This window comes from Rhipicephalus sanguineus, chromosome 3 (assembly GCF_013339695.2).
Source record: "Rhipicephalus sanguineus isolate Rsan-2018 chromosome 3, BIME_Rsan_1.4, whole genome shotgun sequence".
NCBI classification, from domain to species: Eukaryota; Metazoa; Arthropoda; class Arachnida; order Ixodida; family Ixodidae; genus Rhipicephalus; species Rhipicephalus sanguineus.
Window position 1 is genome coordinate 164,378,516 of NC_051178.1, and position 20,199 is coordinate 164,398,714.

Sequence of the window (20,199 nt, forward strand, 5' to 3'; positions counted from 1 at the left end):
CACTTTCCTCGAGGCGATGACGTAAGCGTCGGTCGCGCTGCCGCTGCGCTAAGCGCTCATGCACCCTTTCCCATCGCGGTGACTAACGCCGCCGCGCGGTTGGCAAAGACCCTCGCTAAGCAGAGTATTTACGGCCCGCTTCAGCTGGTTAATGTAGACAAAGGCTCCTACGTGGCGCGTCCATTGCAGGAACTGACATACCCGTGGCGAGACGGGATATAGGAAAGTTTGAACGAGCTTCTATACGTGGCGCGGCGCGATGAGACATGAATTTCTAATCACAGGCATTCCGTGCCAGGGGTTTGCGGTTGGCTATCTTTTTGTTCGTTTCTTCTCATGTTTCGCCTGCACGTAAAATCCTAGCTCGTATAATTAACGGTGTTTCCGTCTCGATGTCCGGCACTGTCGCTGCAATCAAGAGCGTGTGCGGCGCCACTGTGCCGTGGCATTTGATTCCTGTGGCCCATAAAAAATTCTAGCATTCGTTTGCCTCGCTACGAAAAGAAAGAACATAAAACGGAAATCCGATGCACTAATGAGGCTCTCTACTGTATTATTTATCATGTTGCTGAATATTTCCTGAACCTTTGTTATCTTACTTGAAACGGAGCTACTGTACATTTGCATGTACTTCAGTCATGAACGAATGATTTTTTGTTGTTGTTGATTTATATATGCCTTGCTAGAGGGTTCAAATAGCTCTTCGTCTTACTTATAGTGACGTTGAATACGACGAATTTCATAAAACAGATTGGCGTACATCCAAGAAGGCGCTTGGAAGAAATAAACGACGGAATACCCACCGATTGACTCCGTTTTTCGCCGTGTCCTGGTTCAAGCGACCAAGCAACCATGACTCACGTCTATGCATCCGCTTTTATGGAAGCGATCTGTGCTATTTCTTCAAATGATAACCTATTGCGAAGGCGGAAGAAAAGTCGCTTAAGCCATTGCGAACTCCACCACATCCGCGTGAGCAAGGGAGAACTGGGAAGGTTGCGGCTATCTGATCGAAGTCTGAAGTGAACGCCTTTGCGCGGCAGCAACGTTTTAAGGAGTCACGAGACATTTATGTCGATATGTCGATATCGCTTTAATCGCCGTATTCGACATTGGCGCAGATTCTCGAGTAGATGTTATCATTGAACGCTCATCTGCGTATAGATTACTTATGCCGACTTTTAATCGAACGCGAGTGTGTGACTTGGAACTCCAAGATTTTGCAATTGATCTCGCCTTAAGTGTTTCTTTGATAAGAGATGCGACCTTTCAACGGATAGCTGACCTGCCGTGAAGTAACCCTAAACTTCAGAGCGCCATGCTTCGTATTATGTACTCTGTGGGTCAGGCGATTAACTCTTCCACTGAGATCAGCCATACATTGACGATAATCTTAATGTCAGAGTATTAACAAAACTTAGGAAACTAGGGTGCCGATCACGACAAGAATGTCAGTATGATTACTTGTAATCGGCGGCGCAGTTGACCGCTGAGATTGCACCTAAGGCAGGTGACACATGGCACATATCAAAAGCAGCACCAAATGTCATGGTGATCGATAAAACTTACAATTAGCACAATTTCGCTAGTGATGTACAAGACATTGTACGTGTGCGTAAACGTCTGTGTCCTTCTAGATGAAGAATCTTTTCGAAGTTTGCGCATTTTCTTTCTCATCCATTGATTTTAACGCGACAGCGTTCAGGGGCTCGTTTGTAAGAAATTTCTGTGTTGGTGTCGGTGTCGGCGTCGTTAATTGTGAGCGAAAAATCACTCTTGTCCGTGAGCCAAAATTCGATATAGATGCAAATAATATAAATGTAAAAACTCTTCGGTTCGAGCGGAAATCGCCCCGCCACGGTGGTCTAGTGGTTATGGCGCTCGACTGCTGACCCGAAGGTCGCGGGATCGAATCCCGGCCGCGGCGGCTGCATTTTCGATGGAGGCGAAAATGTCTGAGGCCCGTGTACTTAGATTTAGGTGCACGTTAAAGAACCCCAGGTGGTCGAAATTTCCGGAGCCCTCCACTACGGCGTCTCTCATAATCATATCGTGGTTTTGGGACGTTAAACCCCAGATATTATTATTATATCGAGCGGAAATCGAATCTAGGCCAGCTGCGTGGCAAGCAGGTTTCCTAAGACAGAGCCGCGACATTGCTACACATTGCTTCGAAAAAAAAAAATGAAAAAACCCTTTACGAATGTCATGTAGAGTGAGGGGTCCGCTTAACGCACGTAATATTGCGTGGCAGAAGTGTAGAATCGCGCCAGGCGTCAAAACATGTGTATTGCGCAACGAGTCTGTTTTTTAAAGGCCCACCCATTGCAAAGCGCTGAGAGAGAAGAAACTTTATTAACACTTGGCCGGCAGTTTGGTCTTGGTGGCCTCAGAGGGCGGCGCTGAGTCCCTGAACTCGGGCGGCATCTTCGGCCTGCCGGACGGCCCAGAGCTGGTCGTTGAGCTCCGAGCTTCTGAGCGCCGCCTCCCAGCGGCGGCGTCGCCGACGGAGAAGGTCCCCCGCGGCTCCCGCAGCCGGGACGGCGGCGGGAACGAGTGAGCTCGAGGCTTCCTGTTGCCTGGTATTGGCAGCAGCCATAGGCGCATCGCGAACGGCGGGCGTTTCTCGACTGTTGTTGCCGGCGCATTCCCAGAGCATGTGGCGCAGCGTTGCTCTGTGCCCGCATGTTTTACATAGATCGGTGGTGTATAAGTGTGGGTAGCAGTGGCGTAAGACGACCGGGCTGGGGTAAGAGTGTGTTTGTAGTAAGCGATAGCTTACAGCATCGTGCCTGTTTAATTTGTCATGCGGTGGCGGGAACTTACGCCTTTCCAGTCTGTAGTGTTGGGTAATATCTCGGAACGTGATGAGACGATCACCCCACGATCATTGTGGTCCGTGTTGTTGCTGCGTGTCTGTCGAAGTGTCTCGATCCGGCAGATCAGAAGCCCCGTTCTCGGGAGCGGAGGCGGTAGAGCTGAGGCATAATTAATCATAAGGAGCAGCAACAACATCAGCGAAGGGTGCAGCTGCGCGGGTGCGTGTGTTGCCTTACGGACGCATAGTGCGGTACTTCGCCAATTCGTAAAAGGAACTTCGGCGTAGTGGGCACTTCGCAACTTCGCTTGCAGTAGCCATGCTATAGGATAGTTTGAAACAGCCGATGTTTTGCTCACATACATTCCTTTCCTTGCGGCACGGCTGATGTGGCGGGAGACTTGAAGGTGGCATCGCTAACCGTATTTCGTTGTTGTTATTTTTCTCACTTGCGAGGCATCTTCCTTCGGCAGGAGTGGCGTTTTTTGTAATTGTGGGAGGTTACTTCAGTAACACGAGCGAAATAGTTTTTCGTTTCAGCGTCCCTTTCATGGAAGTCACACCGTCATATTCTAGTAAATTTGCTTTTGTGTTTGCGTCATCTCCCAACATGAACAGCCCTCACAAGGTTGCTTGCGTAGGCCACAAACATACGCAAACATCGTTTCTTGTGCCGTTGACGAGTACAGACACGGCGCAACACTTTAGGACTATTGCGTGGTACTTGACATTCCAGCTGGAGAATTTAGTCTGATTTCACGTCGCATTGTTTGCGCTCAGTCGGCCAGGCTATAGGCAACTTTGACGGTCACCATGATTCGTGGCAGCTTTATTGTGTAATTGTGTGGCAGCGCTCAGTGTACCGCCTTTTGCGTTGCCTATTCTTTCGCGATCGCAATGCTGGACAGCGCTCGTCGCGACGCCCATGTTGTTGCGAGGAAACCGTAAAGACCGTTTTATGTGACTGTCCTTCCTTTAACGATTGCGAGCTTGCCCTTCGTGACGTCTACCGCCGCCGACACGAAAAGCCATTCCAGCGGAGCGTCGTCTCGAAACCGTGGTTTCGTACTTCGAGTTGTTAGTCGCGAGAGCAGTGCCGCTCATTCTATTCTGTATCAGCTGTCCCTTTTGATGGTGTGGCCACAACACAAGTGCGTGCATTTCAACGTATAGTTATCATTTTCTGCCGTCATTTCTTCCTTTATTAACCTCATTTTCATTTTCCTTTGTGTGTAACTACATGGTGTTGTGGAAAAGGCGGACTCCTCCTGAGGTTGAAACCAGTCACAGGCCGATGTATCAAGGTATTAACTTCCACGGTGGTCTAGTGGTTATCGCGCTCGACTGCTGACCCGAAGGTCGCGGGATCGAATCCCGACCGCGGCGGCTACATTTTCGATGGAGGCGAAAATGTTTGAGGCCCGTGTACTTAGCTTTAGGTGCACGTTAAAGAACCCCAGGTGGTCGAAATTTCCGGAGCCCTCCACTACGGCGTCTCTGATAATCATATCGTGGTTTTGGGACGTTAAACCCGAGATAAAAAAAAAACGTATTGTAGCATGGGGAACAAATTATAAGTTTTTAGAAGTACGCAATAAAGGCTAAACAAATAAAAGGGGGAAATGAGAGGCAAGGGTCCTCAAGCAGCTAAAGCAGAAATCTTACAAAATATGGAGATAGCTCTAGGTGAATAACTTATTCAGTGGCATTGAACGATGATCGGCAAACAAGATGCACGATAGGCTTATTCGAAACGCACACTGGTACAATTGAAACGTGATCTCTGGAAGGACTAGTGATTTCTGCAACATTGCAATGAACTATTAGTGTGTAGGTGTATAGGCAATCGAATGGTACACTGTTATTGGCGAATAGCGAATGAATTGGCCTTGACCGCTGCATTGACTAGATGGCTTACGCAAGTGCACAGAGCTTAGTGAGAACTCGAAACTTTACATTGCGTTGTCAGACCACGAAGCGATACACGACACCACTAGCAAATGGATTCTTTTGTGATGTACTTGAAAATCTTACGTTCATCATTTGACGGCAATCATCTGATTGTCGAATGTGATTTACTGCACACGCACTTTTTCGTCTGTAGTGTACGGTGACAGTAAACTATGCTTCATTTAGGGGGTCACTGATGCAACGCAAGTGGGAAGCACTCAGGACGAATCCCCTGAATTGAAGGCAAACTACGCATACCCTATTGCGTTTTTCGTACGTCATCTGGCCACATCCTTTCCTGTGTTGCGCGCAAGTTATACGGAGTGCAGGACCTGGAAACCTCACACCGCTGTTGATCAAAGTGTACTCGCTGAGAACACTACACCGCTCGTGCTTGATGTAAGCTTGCACACGGAAGTGCGTCAGCCAGGGCCACCGCAAGCCGTCACGGCCTGCGTTTAAGGGCAAAGTTTACGCGACGGCGCCCGTGCAGAAACGGACCGTCAGCAAAGCTGTGGCCTGGTGTGCACGTTTCCGATGACGTGCGCGAAGGCTCGCTAGAGAGACAGTATACGCCAGGCAGATTCGCCGTTGCTGACGCGCTGAGTCGACGAAAACGCACACTTTAACGTTCCTTACACTCGAAGTTCGTTTCGGCGGCGAGATTTGGAGTAGGGCGGGGTTCTAGCTTCTTCTTTTGATTCGTTGTGCGTCCGGCCTGAAGCGTTGCGCAAGAGACTGAGAACGACCGATGACTCCTGTTTATAGTTGCTTGGCTCTATGAAACAAAACTCTCGTGCTAGTTGTCACGTATGCGCTTGCTCAGCAAACAGTACCTGAGATGATATTCCTCCTCTTTTGGCTACTTCTTCCAGCTATCCTGTTTGCCCCGGAAGCTCCACCTTCTCTCATTGCTACGGGCCACTCGAATCCCCAGCCGAAGAGGGTGAAATGCTGTGAGTATTATGAATTCTGAATCTGGTTTGCCGAGCGACTATTTTGAGTGTTTCTGGTGATCCACAAGTGCCCATCTTGATTGTTTTGGTACATCGCGTCATCACAACCAGCCATACTAGTGCGTGAAGTCGCCAGAATCGACTCCTGTTTTATGAAAGTATCGCGTCTGTTCCCTACTGGCCTGATGATTATACATTTATCGTTTAAGCACCTGCAGTGGAATTCTGATCTTCTAAGGCTACGCGTCGCAACAGTTTTTGTTTTCTTGTTTTTTCAGATTGTTAATGATTATGCAACTGCTTTTTTCCAAAATCAAAAGCCCATGCACTCGCGACAAGTGCTCTTATTTCGTAGATTTGGGTACATGGGCAGAGACAAAGCAGGCCCCTGGCTGGCGTTTCCTGAATTTTTTTTCTATGGATTGCATAGGTTGAGCCAAATTATTTCCCTGCTTGTAAAGACGTGAGGAATCAAACTTTTTCTCATGCAAATAGATGGCCACTTTAACAATGTAATGTCTTCAGCATTATGCAACGGTAACAAAAAAAAAAGAATAGGATGGTATTGTTATAAATATTTCACGTCGTTAAATAAGTTTACCCAGATTACTGAGCTGTGCGTAAAGACTTTACCAGTAAGATCCCATCTCTTGTAAACAGCTGGTCATTTTCATGACGTAAGGTGGCGAAAATGCATGACGCTGACGAACCGAAAGACCCAGTGCACGCAGTGTTTTCGGAGCATGAGCTTGACGTAGTTCTACGCTCTACCCAAAGCTACCCAAGACACGTGTGTATTTCTTACTTGTGGTACCTGTATGCTTACTTACGATGCTACCCTTGGACACCGCTTAGAAAAGTCCTGCTAGCTAACCTCTTCGTTACGACTGTTTAATAAAACGCATTTATAAGAAACGCCGGTTATCTTTCGTTTCGCTAGTTTATATATCGTCTTTCATGTCCGAAAACTTAGTGTATTTACCTTCTAGTTATGTTCTTTAAGATTCAACAGAACCAGATCACGCGCATGAATATCATGTAGGAGATAATTCTTCGCAATTTGAATGGTTATGCGTCCATTAGCGAGAATGCTATAACGTCCCCCAACATAAACAATGGCATTGTGGGCACAACATTGAATTTGAATTCTTTAAAGTGAGCTTTGCACTGTTGGCCACATCAGTTACATGTTATTGTAAAACAATTTAATCGTGTTAATGTGACTTAGTTGTGGATTTAATATTTAAAAGAACCCTGAAACGGCTTTTGACATTTCTTCAGCATTTAGACTACGCCGTCATCAAATCATTCGCACCTGAAATTTAGAGACGCACCATGTATCAAGGCAGCTGCGGGCAATTATAGTTATACACTCCTTCTCGGCACTGTTTTGCCTCCTCAACTCATCAAAAACCAAGGTGTCGCTGGCGACCGCAGCGCACTCAGGTTAAGCTCCGTCGAGTGCGCTCGCAGCGCCTCTGGCTACGTCTGGTGCACGCCGTCGGGCACGCGAGACGAAACGTTCGTAGGGGTGTAAATCTGCTCCTTCATGTGCCGCCACACTACGAGCCGTTCTTATATTATTCTTCTATACGGCGACAATCCGCTAAGGCATGCGGACAAACAAAAATCATTTGATAACGATCACCGATAAGTGTACTCATGCAATGTGGCTGTGCCTTCAAGGCTGGAGTTACAGCCGCAAACGCGTGGACCCTTGCGTTGATCGGGGAGCGCGAGCCCGACGCTCGCTGCAGCGACGAGCTGAAGCGACTCTGCTCGCCAGGTGCCTTACAAGCCTTACACGATGTCGTGGCTTTACAAGTCACCAATCGTTAGACTTACGTACGGCACACAACTCAGCTGGGGCAATTCATGGTGTCTTAACAAAGAAACCTCGAGACAAACACTGTATCACGTCAACACGGAGCGCTTTGTAGCACAGCCAGACGACGCTCGCTGCCCGCCGGAGGTTCCGTGGCGTTAAATCAGATCGGTCGCCGGTGCTACGCAACATGAGACAATGTTACCCAGAAAGGGTGCGAGAAGTTGAAAACTTGTTTGGCTGAGCCGCTGCGACCTGGGGCGATTCACATGTTTAAAGTCTTGTAACAAATTGCTCAGTTGACGCAGACAGCTTAAGTCGGTCTGCAAATTATTCTTAGTACCTGCTTTAGCGACTCAATGTGTTTATACAAAATCGTCAAAACCGTTTCATGGTCCCTTTAAAAAGCTCCTGAATTACTTTTAAACTTCTGCTCGCACCTTACGTGTGGGTTCTTTGGAGCTATGGTGTGATTTTAATGAACTTTTCCAGTCGCATATGCCGCTACGGCGCGTCCTTTCCTTATCGTGTTCTTCTCAGAGCGTATGGTGCGGGACAATTCAACGCACAGAGAAGCGGCCGCTACACTTCGGCGACGATGGCGTCGACACCGAAGAACATCACGAAAAGGCTGCTCTGCCGATAGCGAGATGTCATCCTCCATCAAAGCGGCTGCCTTACGAACAACGATCTCCTCGAAGACGGACACTGCGAAATCAAAGGCAGAGACAGCAGTCGCACCTTCCGCAGAGTGGCCCTCGCTTCCACAAGCTCAACCTGCTACGGCGTCACATCGAATCCCACCGCCCTCAACGACCTCACGAACCACTGATACGACGACTGAAGATCGACAGGTAACCTTGCTGCAGTCGCTGATGAGCGCCATGCGCGTTCTACTGAGCAGCATGAAGACCCCGTCTGCGCACAGCGCACTGCAGGTACTGGACACCCTGAGTCCGGTGCTTGCAGCTTTAGGGTAAAACCACGGCCCGCGAGGTACCATCGTTTCGAGAGGAAGTCAAGAATGCATCTGTCTTTCAGTGGAACGCCAGAGGTCTTAAGTCGCGCATGTCCGACTTTAGACAGTTTGTATTTACGAACCAATTCCCCATCATTGTGATTTGCGAGCCCAATCTGTCTGCTTCCGTCAGATTGTCAGGCTACGAGTGCTTTATGTCCTCCACCCACGGAGAGTGCAGCAAGGTTGTTGTGTTATGCGCCGTGACCTGACTTATGTTCATCACCCTGTCCCGCCTGACGAAGAGAATCAATATGTTTGCCTTACTATGAAGAAGAATAAGGTCACTTTCACAATTCTCGGAGTTTACGTATCCCCATCAAGCCGCCTAGATTGCGAGCGCTTACGCGGTATTTTGACATCGACTCCACACCCGTGGGTGATCACTGGTGATTTTAATGCCCACCATTTTCTATGGGGAAGCTCAAAGGTCAACTCTAGAGGAAGAAAGTTGGTGTCATTTGCCTCGAAACACGAACTCTGCGTTTCTAATGATGGAAGCCCTACATATCTACGTGGATCAGCCTACAGCGGCTGCCTGGACCTCACTCTTGTTTCACGCTCGTTCACGAGAAAAGTGCACTGGTTTTCAGATTTGGAAACGCGGGGTAGTGACCACATTCCAACTTATCTGAGGATAGAAGGTTTGACCAGCTCCAAGTCCTCCAGAGCCCTCCATTGCACCGATTGGCCGAAATTCAAGATGATAATGGAAGACTGCTGTAATGACGGCTCATCCTATAACCTAGAGGCCGCGATAAAGGATGCGCTGCAGAACACCACGCATTCGCTTTTTACGAGTTACACGAGCAACACACGCACCGATTTCGACATCGAACTTGAGAAGCTTCGTGCAATGCGCCGTCGCGCGGAACGAAGATATAGACGCACAAAGTGCAAGGATGATTTGAGACTGGCTAGACGCACTCAGAAGAAAATACAGCGTCACATGGATAAACTGGCTTCGCGACGATGAGCATCCTTCTGCGAGTCGTTGGATCCGCGAAAGCCTTTATCGCTTATATGGAGAACTGTCCGTGGTCTTCGCACAACCTTTCGTCAGCGACACCCGTTTAAATCTCTGGCACTTCACTTGCAGTGTAACGAGATTGACGTAGCAGAATCCTTCTGTAGAAGTATTGCCGGCGACTCAAATTTCACAGATACATGGACGGTGGAGCTCGACCACCCATTTCTGTCACGTGATCACCGCATGGAGTGCCAGTTTTCTATGGATGAGCTAGAAGCTGCACTGGCATTGTGCAGACGTTCTTCGGCGCCAGGACCTGACGGCATCACACATCGTGCTCTTTGTAACCTTGGAGACGAAGCTCGGAAGGCACTCCTGCACCTGTACAACGACTCCTGGCAGACTGGTACAGTTCCCCAAGCATGGAAGTCAAGTCGCCTCATTCCGCTTCTCAAAGCTGGCAAGTCGCCGCTGGGCATTTCCTCATACCGTTCTATCGCGCTTGCCAGTTGCGTGGGAAAAACAATGGAAAGAATGATTCTAACACGACTGGAATGGTAATTGGAGCACTATGACATCTATCCAGATGCCATGGCCGGATTCAGGCGCGGCCGATCGGCAACAGACAACGTTGTTGATCTGGTGACATATGTCGAACACCATAAGGCCTGTAAGAGACAGTGTGCTGCTCTGTTTCTAGACGTCAAGGGGGCCAATGATAATGTCTCCCATGAAGCCATCCTGAGTGCATTAGAAACAGTAGGTCTTGGTGGCAAGATATATATGAGGGTGTGCAGCTACTTACAGAGAAGGTCGTTCTACGTGACCAAGGAGAATGGCCCGACAACTGAGTATTACAGTAGCCGAGGAATCCCTCAAGGAGGAGTTCTAAGCCCTACGCTTTTCAATCTAACCCTCATTGGACTGGTCGAAAACCTACCAAGCACCGTAAAGCTTTCTATCTACGCTGACGACATCTGCATTTGGACTTCAGGTGTGACACGGCTTCAGCTTCGCGCCCGCCTTCAAAAGGCAGCCTCAATGACGTCCTGCTACCTTCGTAAACAAGACCTGGAAGTGTCTTGCGGGAAATGTGCAGTGGTAGCATTCACGAGGAAGCCAATGTCTGCCTATGGTATATCAATTAACGGAGACCTTATATCATTCAGCAGAAGCCACAGGTTCTTGGGAGTCATAATTGTCAGAAACCTGTCTTGGACTCCACACGTGAACTACTTGAAGAAGCGGCTGGCTGCTATATGTCACATGTTCAGATTCCTTGCAGGAAAAAAATGGGGAGTGCCGATACCATCTATGCTACAACTGTACAGGGTTCTGTTTATTGGATTCCTACGGCACAGTTTGCCTGCAATATCGAACACCGGCAAGACTAACCTGCGCGCGATTCAGAGCATTCCAGCCCAAGCTCTTAAGATATGCCTTGGGTTACCCCGCAGCGCGTCAACGGCTGAAACCATTGCCATCGCGCAGGACTACTCAATCACGACACACATTATCACCGAGACAATGTGTACGTACCTCAGGCATTATGCCAGGACCCCTTCCCACCATCTGGCGAGCCTCGCTGCTGAAAGGCGCCGCACGACATATAGTGCCACTGTCGGCAAACATCGCTCATCATTTAATGCGGGGTACGCACCTGCGTCAAAACCAGTGTTCCCTCCGTGGTGCTTGAGCCGCCCACGAGTTCACCTAACGGTTCCGGGAGTGCGGAAGAAGTCAGACCTACCGACAAATGCACTGAAACAATTGAGCCTACTCCTACTGTACGAAAACTACAGTAACCACGTCCACATCTATACGGATGGCTCGACTACGTCGTCCGGTTCTGGTGGTGCGGTGGTTATACCATCACAAGGGATAACTCTGCGACTTAAAACTTCACATGCGACGACGTCTACGGCGGCAGAATTCGCGGCTCTGCGCAGCGCACTAGAATTTATTGATACTGAAAGACCAAGTAAATGGGCTGTGTTTTCTGATTCAAAACCGGCGTTACAGTGCCTGCGGTCAGTTCTCCGACGAGGATGCCACGAACAGCTGACGTATGAAACCGTGAAACTTCACCACCACGTAATTAAAAAAGGCCACGATATTGACTTCCAGTGGTTACCTGGCCACTGTGGCATCAGTGGAAATGATTCCGCCGATCACGCTGCTCGCGCATGACATCAGGAAGCAAGCATCGTCCCGATTCCACTTTCAAGTACAGACGCTGCAAGGCAAATTCGACAACTGGCCCGCAGTCTCACACTGACGGAGTAGAACGCACCAAGCATCAGACATACCAGACTACATCAACTGAACTCTTCACTGCAACTCCAACCGCCATCCGGCCTTCATCGACGCGAAGCTTCGCTTCTCTATCGCCTTTGGTTGGGAGTTGCTTTTACGAAGGCATATACAACGTTAATCGGAAGGACTGACAGCGCGGCATGCGGTGTTTGCGGCACCGAAGAAGACATCGAACACTTGCTGTGCCACTGCCCTCGTTTTGCCTCGGAGAGACAAGTACTGTCCAACGCACTGCGGCGACTGGATGATCGGCCAATTTCCGTGCAGGTGCTACTACAGCACCGTCCACATCTCTCGACGGCCCACAAAGCAGTGAAAGCACTCTTGTGCTTTTTGAGAACGACGGGCTTATGCGAACGCCTCTGACGTGTGGTGCAATCCCGCACGCTCTAGTGAATGCACTGCATATCTTTTCTTTCTCTCTCTCTCTTTTTTTTCTCTTCCCTCCTCTCTATTTCTCGTCTTTCTATTCCCCTTCCCCGATCCCCCAGTGTAGGGTAGCCAACCGGAAGTGTTTCTGGTTAACCTCCATGCCTTCTCCTTTTTCTGCTTCCTTCCTTCCTTCCTTCTCAGAGCCTAACGCACCCTAGTCAAAACAAGTTATCCATCTGTATCCAGGAAGTGAGCCAGAAAATTATCTGTTCAGAAATATAGAATACGTGTTTTTCTATAGTTGGCCACTTGTCAGCTCTTATTTGCGCATGTGATCGACATATGAGGCGCCGGAAAAAAGTTGCTTGCTGTCATGGCATCCGACGGCTCCAACAGTATTATTTCCATGCAAGCCATGTTAGAAATAGGTTCTTTGTTAAGAAAGTTAGCTTATGAATGGGTAATAATCACTGACGACCAAAGTGTTTCGCGAGGCTCACAGACATACAGATGTTGATAATCTTCAGTTGTTCATTGTTACTCATGCAGTCACCGGTGACCTAATTAAACACAACCTCATCCCCTCGCCACAGTTTTAATCACCGATGCCGACGTACCATGCAAATGCTCAAAATTTTGTATGCTTATGTGATTACAGCACGTTTCGGCGATATTATGAAAGTTTTCTTTTTACTTACCGCACACATCTGTATGAAAGCGCTATATTCTCTTGAAGCACGGCGAATATAGCTGTCTTGCAAGAGCAGGATTCGTGCCCGATAAAGTGTCGCTCGCTTGTAGCCTAGAACTGTTCCGTCCTGAAACAGTGCTTTACCGCACGTTCAAGTGTCATAGTGACTTGTTTGGTTTCAGCATTGTAGACTGCGCCAGTGTTACAGGCGCGTAGCCAGCCCCCCCCCCCCCCCCCCCCCCCGAAATTTTTATGATACTTGGTGTTTTACCGAAAATAAATAAATAAAATAGGCGTTTTTCTCAAATAATCAAGGCTTTCAGCAAGTGCCCCCCCCCCCTCCCGAAAAAAATTCCTGGCTACGGGCCTGCAGTGTTATCTCACTAGGCTTAGGCTGGCCAGCACATCCTGCCTGAAATGAACTGAATCACTCCTCACAGCGCGTAGCTTTTTGACTGTCACCATCAGAATGTCACTATCAGCAATGTTCGTGAAGTGCAAATCTTCGGGCCAAAATTGTGCGCCGACTACAGAAAGATATACGCTTATCTCTGAAATCGCCGTTTCCCGTTGGTCACTCTCTCGCGCAGTCTACTTCAAGACGCGGCCGCTGCGCACCTACTGCCACGTTCTTGGCCTGACGGGTATCATCACGGCACAAGTGGCCGAGGAAGAGTGTCGTGCCATATCCATGGACATTATCAGCATGAATACCACGCCCATGCATCGACTCTGCACTCTGATGAAGCACTTCGGTCTCGAGGAGCACAAACTCTGGCTTGCTGACGTGTAAGTAAATGCGAGGGAAACGTGGGAGAGTTATTGAACGAATGCTGGGCACGCACTAGAACACTTGCAGCGCGAGGATTTTCTTTTTTTCATGCCAGAAGTTCGTTAGAGAGCTCGCCAGTGGAGGCACTTTGCCAACGGCACGTTCCATGTACACCAAGATAACCTTTTTCTACAGAACACTACATCACAACCTCAATTACGTGTCTCGTTATTGAGGTTATCGTTATTGACGTTATCTCTAGATTGTGTGGTAATGTGACATTTCCGGCTTCTTACGCCAACGTGCGTATAGAAGCAGCTGCGTGAGCCCAAGCTGCGCTTACTAAGGATCCCGCCATGTGGGCCCTTCCACGAATACGCTAGAAATGCGCTCTTTAGCATGCCAAGGCGCCATTCGTGACGGACACTATTCCTTACACAGGAGCTTTTAATTAATGCTTCTCAGATTTCGTTTCGATGCGACTACTGAAAGGCAGCGATCCTTTGTGTTAAGACCGTTTGTAATAACATTGCGGGGTCACGGCCTCTTTGTGTAAGACTTACATACGTTATACGTTTGCTTGGCCAGAATTTATGAATTCATAAAATCATAACCTTATTTAGTTATCTAATTTTTTGCGTATTTGTTCTTATTTTGCGTGCGTGCGCTTCTACTTTTTTGTGTTTCTGAACTCTATCTCAGATAATGTGATATTTGTGTTCCGTACTATCATCTAGAGCACGCTGTTACCTTTCCATACCGAAATTTCTCAAGAAGTATTCTTTTCCTGTCTGTACAATGCCGAGTGCTGTATTTTCCCCTCCTTAGTAGCCCTACAACACGGCTGTTGGTACGAATGAATGAATGAATGAATGAATGAATGAATGAATGAATGAATGAATGAATGAATGAATGAATGAATGAATGAATGAATGAACGAATAGTGCTATAGTTGTCATTTCTTCACGCCTCATCATTCTCATAGTGCTTGCTTGCCAATTTGAGAGGCATCAATATCTGTAAATACCCATAAGCTTATACAAGACATCTGCAATTGTTTCTAAACACTCATCAGAATCTTCAGAAGCAGCATTGGGGACTAACGCTCGTACTCGCAACGTCAGCATTCATAACGTCACCAATGAACCTTGCTGGGAGGAACGCCGTGTCGAATGCAAGGTTTATATATGCGCGTGTTTCATCTTTTCACTGAACACCGGGATACTTAGCCACTAACACGGCTCCGTGTGCCCTGTATTCCAACTCGCTTTACCAGGGAGGTGTCCTTGTAGTAACAGGAGCAAAGAAACTGTGGGTGTAGGAACCGAAGGCCCAAAATAAACAAACATTTAATAGCCGAGTGACTAAATTGATGTCTGTTTGTTTGTCGCCTCAGCCGTGATCGAGCTTATCGGTCTCTTCGTCTTTCACCGCGTACGCAAGGCACACTGTCTGCTACATGGCTCTCCCCCTGGCGATGAAGGCACTGCCGTCGAGCGGTTTATGTTGCTGAGATGGCGTTGCCAGTGTCTACATGAGCTGGCTTCAAGCGGTTTATAGAAATCGTCTCTTCGCGCCCATGAACAAGGAGCGTAAAGTACTTAGGATCGAGCCTGAGTACTTTGAAAGGACCGCCGTAAGGCGCTTGTAACGGAGTACGAGTAGCATCGTGACGGATGAATACGTGGCTGGTATGAAGTAATGATGGGCTGACATAAACGGTCTTGCGATCGTGATGAAGCGTCGGTGGTAGTAGCCATGCATAGTCGTCCGCAGGCGGTCGGCATAAGAGATTACATCAGAAGATGTCGGTTCCGAGGCAAAGAACTCGCCGAGTAACTAAACTGATGTCAAGGCCATGATGTTGATGTTGACGTGATGATGACCTCTTCCTGATGGCGCTCAGCCACAAAGGGGGAGTGGCCAAGAACCGCGCGGCAGGTTGCTAAGGTAAGCCCCTATGAAACTAAACAAAGCTGGAAATTTAGGTTAAAAATAAAACATCGAATAATGAAAATGCTTAACGAGCAAGTGGTCAGACTATCGTCTGGGCTTTGTTTCTTTGGAAGATCACTTGGAATAAGAAGGGGCTTTTCCACGATCGTGAAATAAAATGGTCATACGATAAGCAAAATCCGCATAATTAAAAAATTGGGGATCTTAATGGGTGATATATCATACTATGAGGACGTGCCTGTCAGCAAATTTTGTCTACCTATAGGCATCGGCGCCATGGTCCCCAAGAGTGCGCCAACAAAAACAGTTTGAGAGAAAAAAAACAAACTCGGCCATATCCGAACGCTGCCAACGGGTCTCCAAATAATATATGCTGCATAAATATACACCCTGTGTATCTTTGCTGAGATCCCTCAATAACATCGCGCGGCAATTGCGTCATGACTGACCTCGCGAACTCACGCTTATGAAAACTGCGTCTCAATACCTCGTATTTCTTTGGAAAAAATGCGCGATTTTCTGCGACTACTGCTGATTGGACGACTTGGTACATCAGAGAGAGAGAGAGAGAGAGAGATACATGAAAAAGAAAGGCATGGAGGTTAAGCTGCTACTAGTAACCGGCTTCCTACCCTGCACAGGGATCGGAAAATAGAGGTCGGAAAGAGGAGAGAGAAATAAAGTAAAAACATGCATGTGTGGTGCGTCATATTCTTGTATTGGGTAATGCGACTGCAGAGGTGGGTTTTTGTGGTGTTTTTTTAAACTGTTAGAGCTCTTTATGGCCCAGTGTGCTAGCCTAAATAACATTCGTTACGACCCAAGAACGATATCGTTCCAGCTTGCCTGATTAGCTTCCAGAATTTTTTACGGGCATCGAAAAGGAAAAAAAAAAATGTTGAGCTCAAATTGAGACCCCATTTCAACAATGATGAACAAAAGATATGCGTTGACTACTGTTTATGTGGCGTTGAGCGGGGCTGCTTCGTGCTGTTGTTACATTTTGAAGCTTGGTTTAGATAACATGGTTTTAGGACGATACGCAGTATTTTCTTGTTCCCATGAAGATCGTATCAACGAGACTGCACTGTAGTACAGAAGTTGTCACTACAGCCTCGATATGTTAAAGGAGGCTGCTTAGGTAGAGGAGGCAGGTTCGATTTTCGGCCACCGCGGTCGCATTTCGATGACGGGGAAATGCGAGCACGTCCTACTTCGATTTTGGTGTGCGTTAAAAAACTGCAGAGGATTGAAGTAAATACGAAGTCCTCGACTACGTGGTTCTTATCATATCATATCATATCATATCATATCATATCATATCATATCATATCATATCATATCATATCATACCATATCATATCATATCGTATCATATCATATCATATATCATATCATATCATTTCATATCATATCGTGGTTTTCTCTCGTAAATCCCAGCAATATATATTATTACTAACATGGTCCCGCAGGTATGAGATGTGACCTTTGGTAAAACATCGTTTCTAGTGCTTATCATATATTGTACTTTCTTTTCCGCCTCCTTTCTAGATTGGATCGATCTGACACTCTTACATGGGATGAGTGCAACATTGAAGTGCTGGCCGCAAATGTAACAAAGGCGCCTTCGAATTGCACCATCTGCAATATCGCAGTCGTTTGCGACGGTAAGTCTGTACTTGTCCATCATATTTATGGAAATGACACCACAGCTGCTGGGAAATGCGTTCGAAAATTTTTGTATATTGTCACGGGGTCGTGACGTCGACAATGACGAAGACAGCAGTCGGCGTGTTCAAGATGAACTCTTTATTTGGCCGAGCTGTGGCCGGAAATGGAAACTCATACCATACAGCAATACACGCTGTGCACTGATAGCGGCGAACAGGGCGTCGGCCGTCGATAAAACTGCTCAGCGCTAAGGCGCGTCGGCATTTATACATGCGACATCGAACATTCCAGCCTTATCGCTGGTGGCCGCTTTAGTTGGAGAAAAGACTCGGCTGTTCGCGTTTCCGCGCTCAAGACTAACAGATCATCCCAAAGAAATCTGGAACGTTCCCAGACATTATGGCGCGGTTTGCGCAAAGCAGTAGTAACGCGTGTAAGGGTGCGTTAACATAAAGTTTAGAAAGAAAGGAGCTCGTGTGGCAATATATTGTCACCAAGTTTATGGATCCTTACTGCCTGAATTTCGCTGTACATGGCTTTGCATATCTGCTCGCAAGTTTATGAAACATACATGCACATACAAAAATACTTTTAAAATATCGGCTAACCGGTTGGTGATGTTCCAAAAATAGTCAGCATGGGTTCTTCGTAATGAACGCTTTGCTGCTCAAACAAAAAGTTATCAGGGCGTGAAAATTGTAACCTGAACATCACTAATCGCTGGGGATGGTCGGTCTACGAGGGAAGTCAACCTGCGATATAACAGTTCGCGGAGGAAGTGCTTACAAATTATCAGTCCCTCGTTGCATTAATTTTGACCTAGGGTCCTACTTTCAGTATTCATGTATTAGGAGCGTCGTCTGTATAACAGTGTTATGTACTATCGCGCTCAGTATGAGCTACACCATGGGAACGCGTGGCCGAGCGCACCGCAATATTGTACAACGGTATCGATCGTGGCATATTTTTGACTTATGGGGAGAGAGTTTTACTTTGCCGGCGAGTGCGCATCGCCCCCAACTTGCTTGCTTTCACACTCGAAGTTATCATTTTCGAAGATGATATCACCGTAGGTCAAAATGGGGGTCAGCGCTAAAGCAAGTGTAAGCGATGCGCACTCGCAGGAACAGCCAAATCCTCCCCTGATAACTCGAAAACATGTCACGATAGGCACCACTTTACAACTTTACAGTGCCCTTGGCCACGCGCTCCTTGGTGTGGCTCATACTAAGCGCGATAGTACGTTTTTATGTGTGCTTGAAAAAATTCAACTGCGAACGACGAACTTCGCTCTCGTATTTATCTCTGAATTCCTGCCGGAATCGATTTTCCTGTGACATTGGCGAGCACGAACACACACATACATACACATAGGCGTGCGCAAAAGGGGGGGGGGGGGGCAAGGGGGGGGGGGCGCAAAGTCAGCCCCATACATTGACATAATTGTGAGGGCGGATGGCGCTGCGACGAACCTTCGCCCCCCCCCCCCCTGAAGGAATACCCTGCACATACATTATAAATACATACATACAGACATACATACATACATACATACATACATACATACATACATACATACATACATACATACATACATACATACATACATACATACATACATACATACATACATACATACATACATACATACATACATACATACATACATACATACATACATACATACATACATACATACACATACAATAGCGCGAGGGATAGTGCACGGGATTTGTGACGAGTGCGCCGAATTTTCGTGTTTGTCCTGTCACTTCGGGCCCGTGCGATCATATCTGCACTGTAATACTTAACGATGCCATGCTTCTTTTTTTGCAGCGGGGTTCTACCACTCGAATGGATCGAATTGCAGTAAGTCGATGCGACGGTGTTACAGTTGGTATATATGAAATATTCTTGGAAGCTAAGAATCTGAACACTCTTATTCAAGATTATATTTCTGTTATTGCTTCTCGCCTACTACTACAGCTATTTTTCATTGCTAAATATTACAGATGTTAAAATGCTAGCGTCGCACATTAAGAGTAATTTGTTGCCCCTACTCTTTACACCCCCTTTCTTGCCCTTATTTCCCCACCCCAGTGCTGGGTAGCAAACCAGATGCTAATATCTGGTTAACCTCCCGCCTTCCTTTTTCATCTCTCTCACTTGTTGCCCCTAACAGACTGTGCCTGACGTTTTTCTTAGCAGCATTTTTCTTGTGCCCTTTATGGATAAAAATTTAGCAGCTAGCCAATCTACTTCGCAGCATACCTCACGTTCGTTTTACTAATACCCTGACCTGAAAAGTGGAAACAGTGTTACGCCAATCTTTCTTTCTTCAATTATATCCCACTGCGACACATGGCAGCGGTATTTCACCAGTTTGTGATGAAAGACTGCAGTTCTTGGACTGTTGCATGCTACAAGTGCTGTGATGCTTTTCTGTGTGTTGTGTATGTCCATCTTATTCTCTGTCTCTCCCTCTCTACCCTTAACATTAAAGCTCCTCTATTCCTGTTCCCAGCGTAGGGTATCATACCGGTTATTTGTAATTTTTAAACTACTTGCTACCTTTACCCGCTCTGAAGTTTCGTTTCCTTTTCTTAGAGCTTGATAGCATACCAATATGCGAAATAACTCTAATCTGTCCAGAAGGAAGGTCTGTGGACACAAGTCGACGGGGTATTGCAAATGCCTTTGTTTTATTTATCCTTTTGACTGCAGTTGTCATGGAACACAACAATGAAGACGTCGAATATTGCTATCACGATGATAAGGCCAGCGCAGCCGAGAGTCGCCAGAACTGCCTAGACCAGCCATCGCCGTCGTCGATGCTATGGAAGGACGACTGCTGAACGACTCTCAGGTGGACTACATAAGGCGC

At 47.2% G+C, this 20,199-nt stretch overlaps 1 protein-coding gene across 1 annotated transcript; it reads left to right on the forward strand.

Annotated features, from left to right (window-relative positions):
• The first annotated feature begins 5,492 nt into the window (after window positions 1-5,492).
• Window positions 5,493-20,170, forward strand: LOC119386057 (uncharacterized). Its single transcript, XM_037653407.2, has 5 exons — window positions 5,493-5,724; window positions 13,507-13,705; window positions 17,196-17,311; window positions 19,152-19,184; window positions 20,040-20,170. The coding sequence occupies exons 1-5, from the start codon at window positions 5,610-5,612 to the stop codon at window positions 20,168-20,170; spliced, it is 594 nt and encodes a 197-aa protein (XP_037509335.1). The 5' UTR covers window positions 5,493-5,609.
• Window positions 20,171-20,199: the final 29 nt, after the last annotated feature.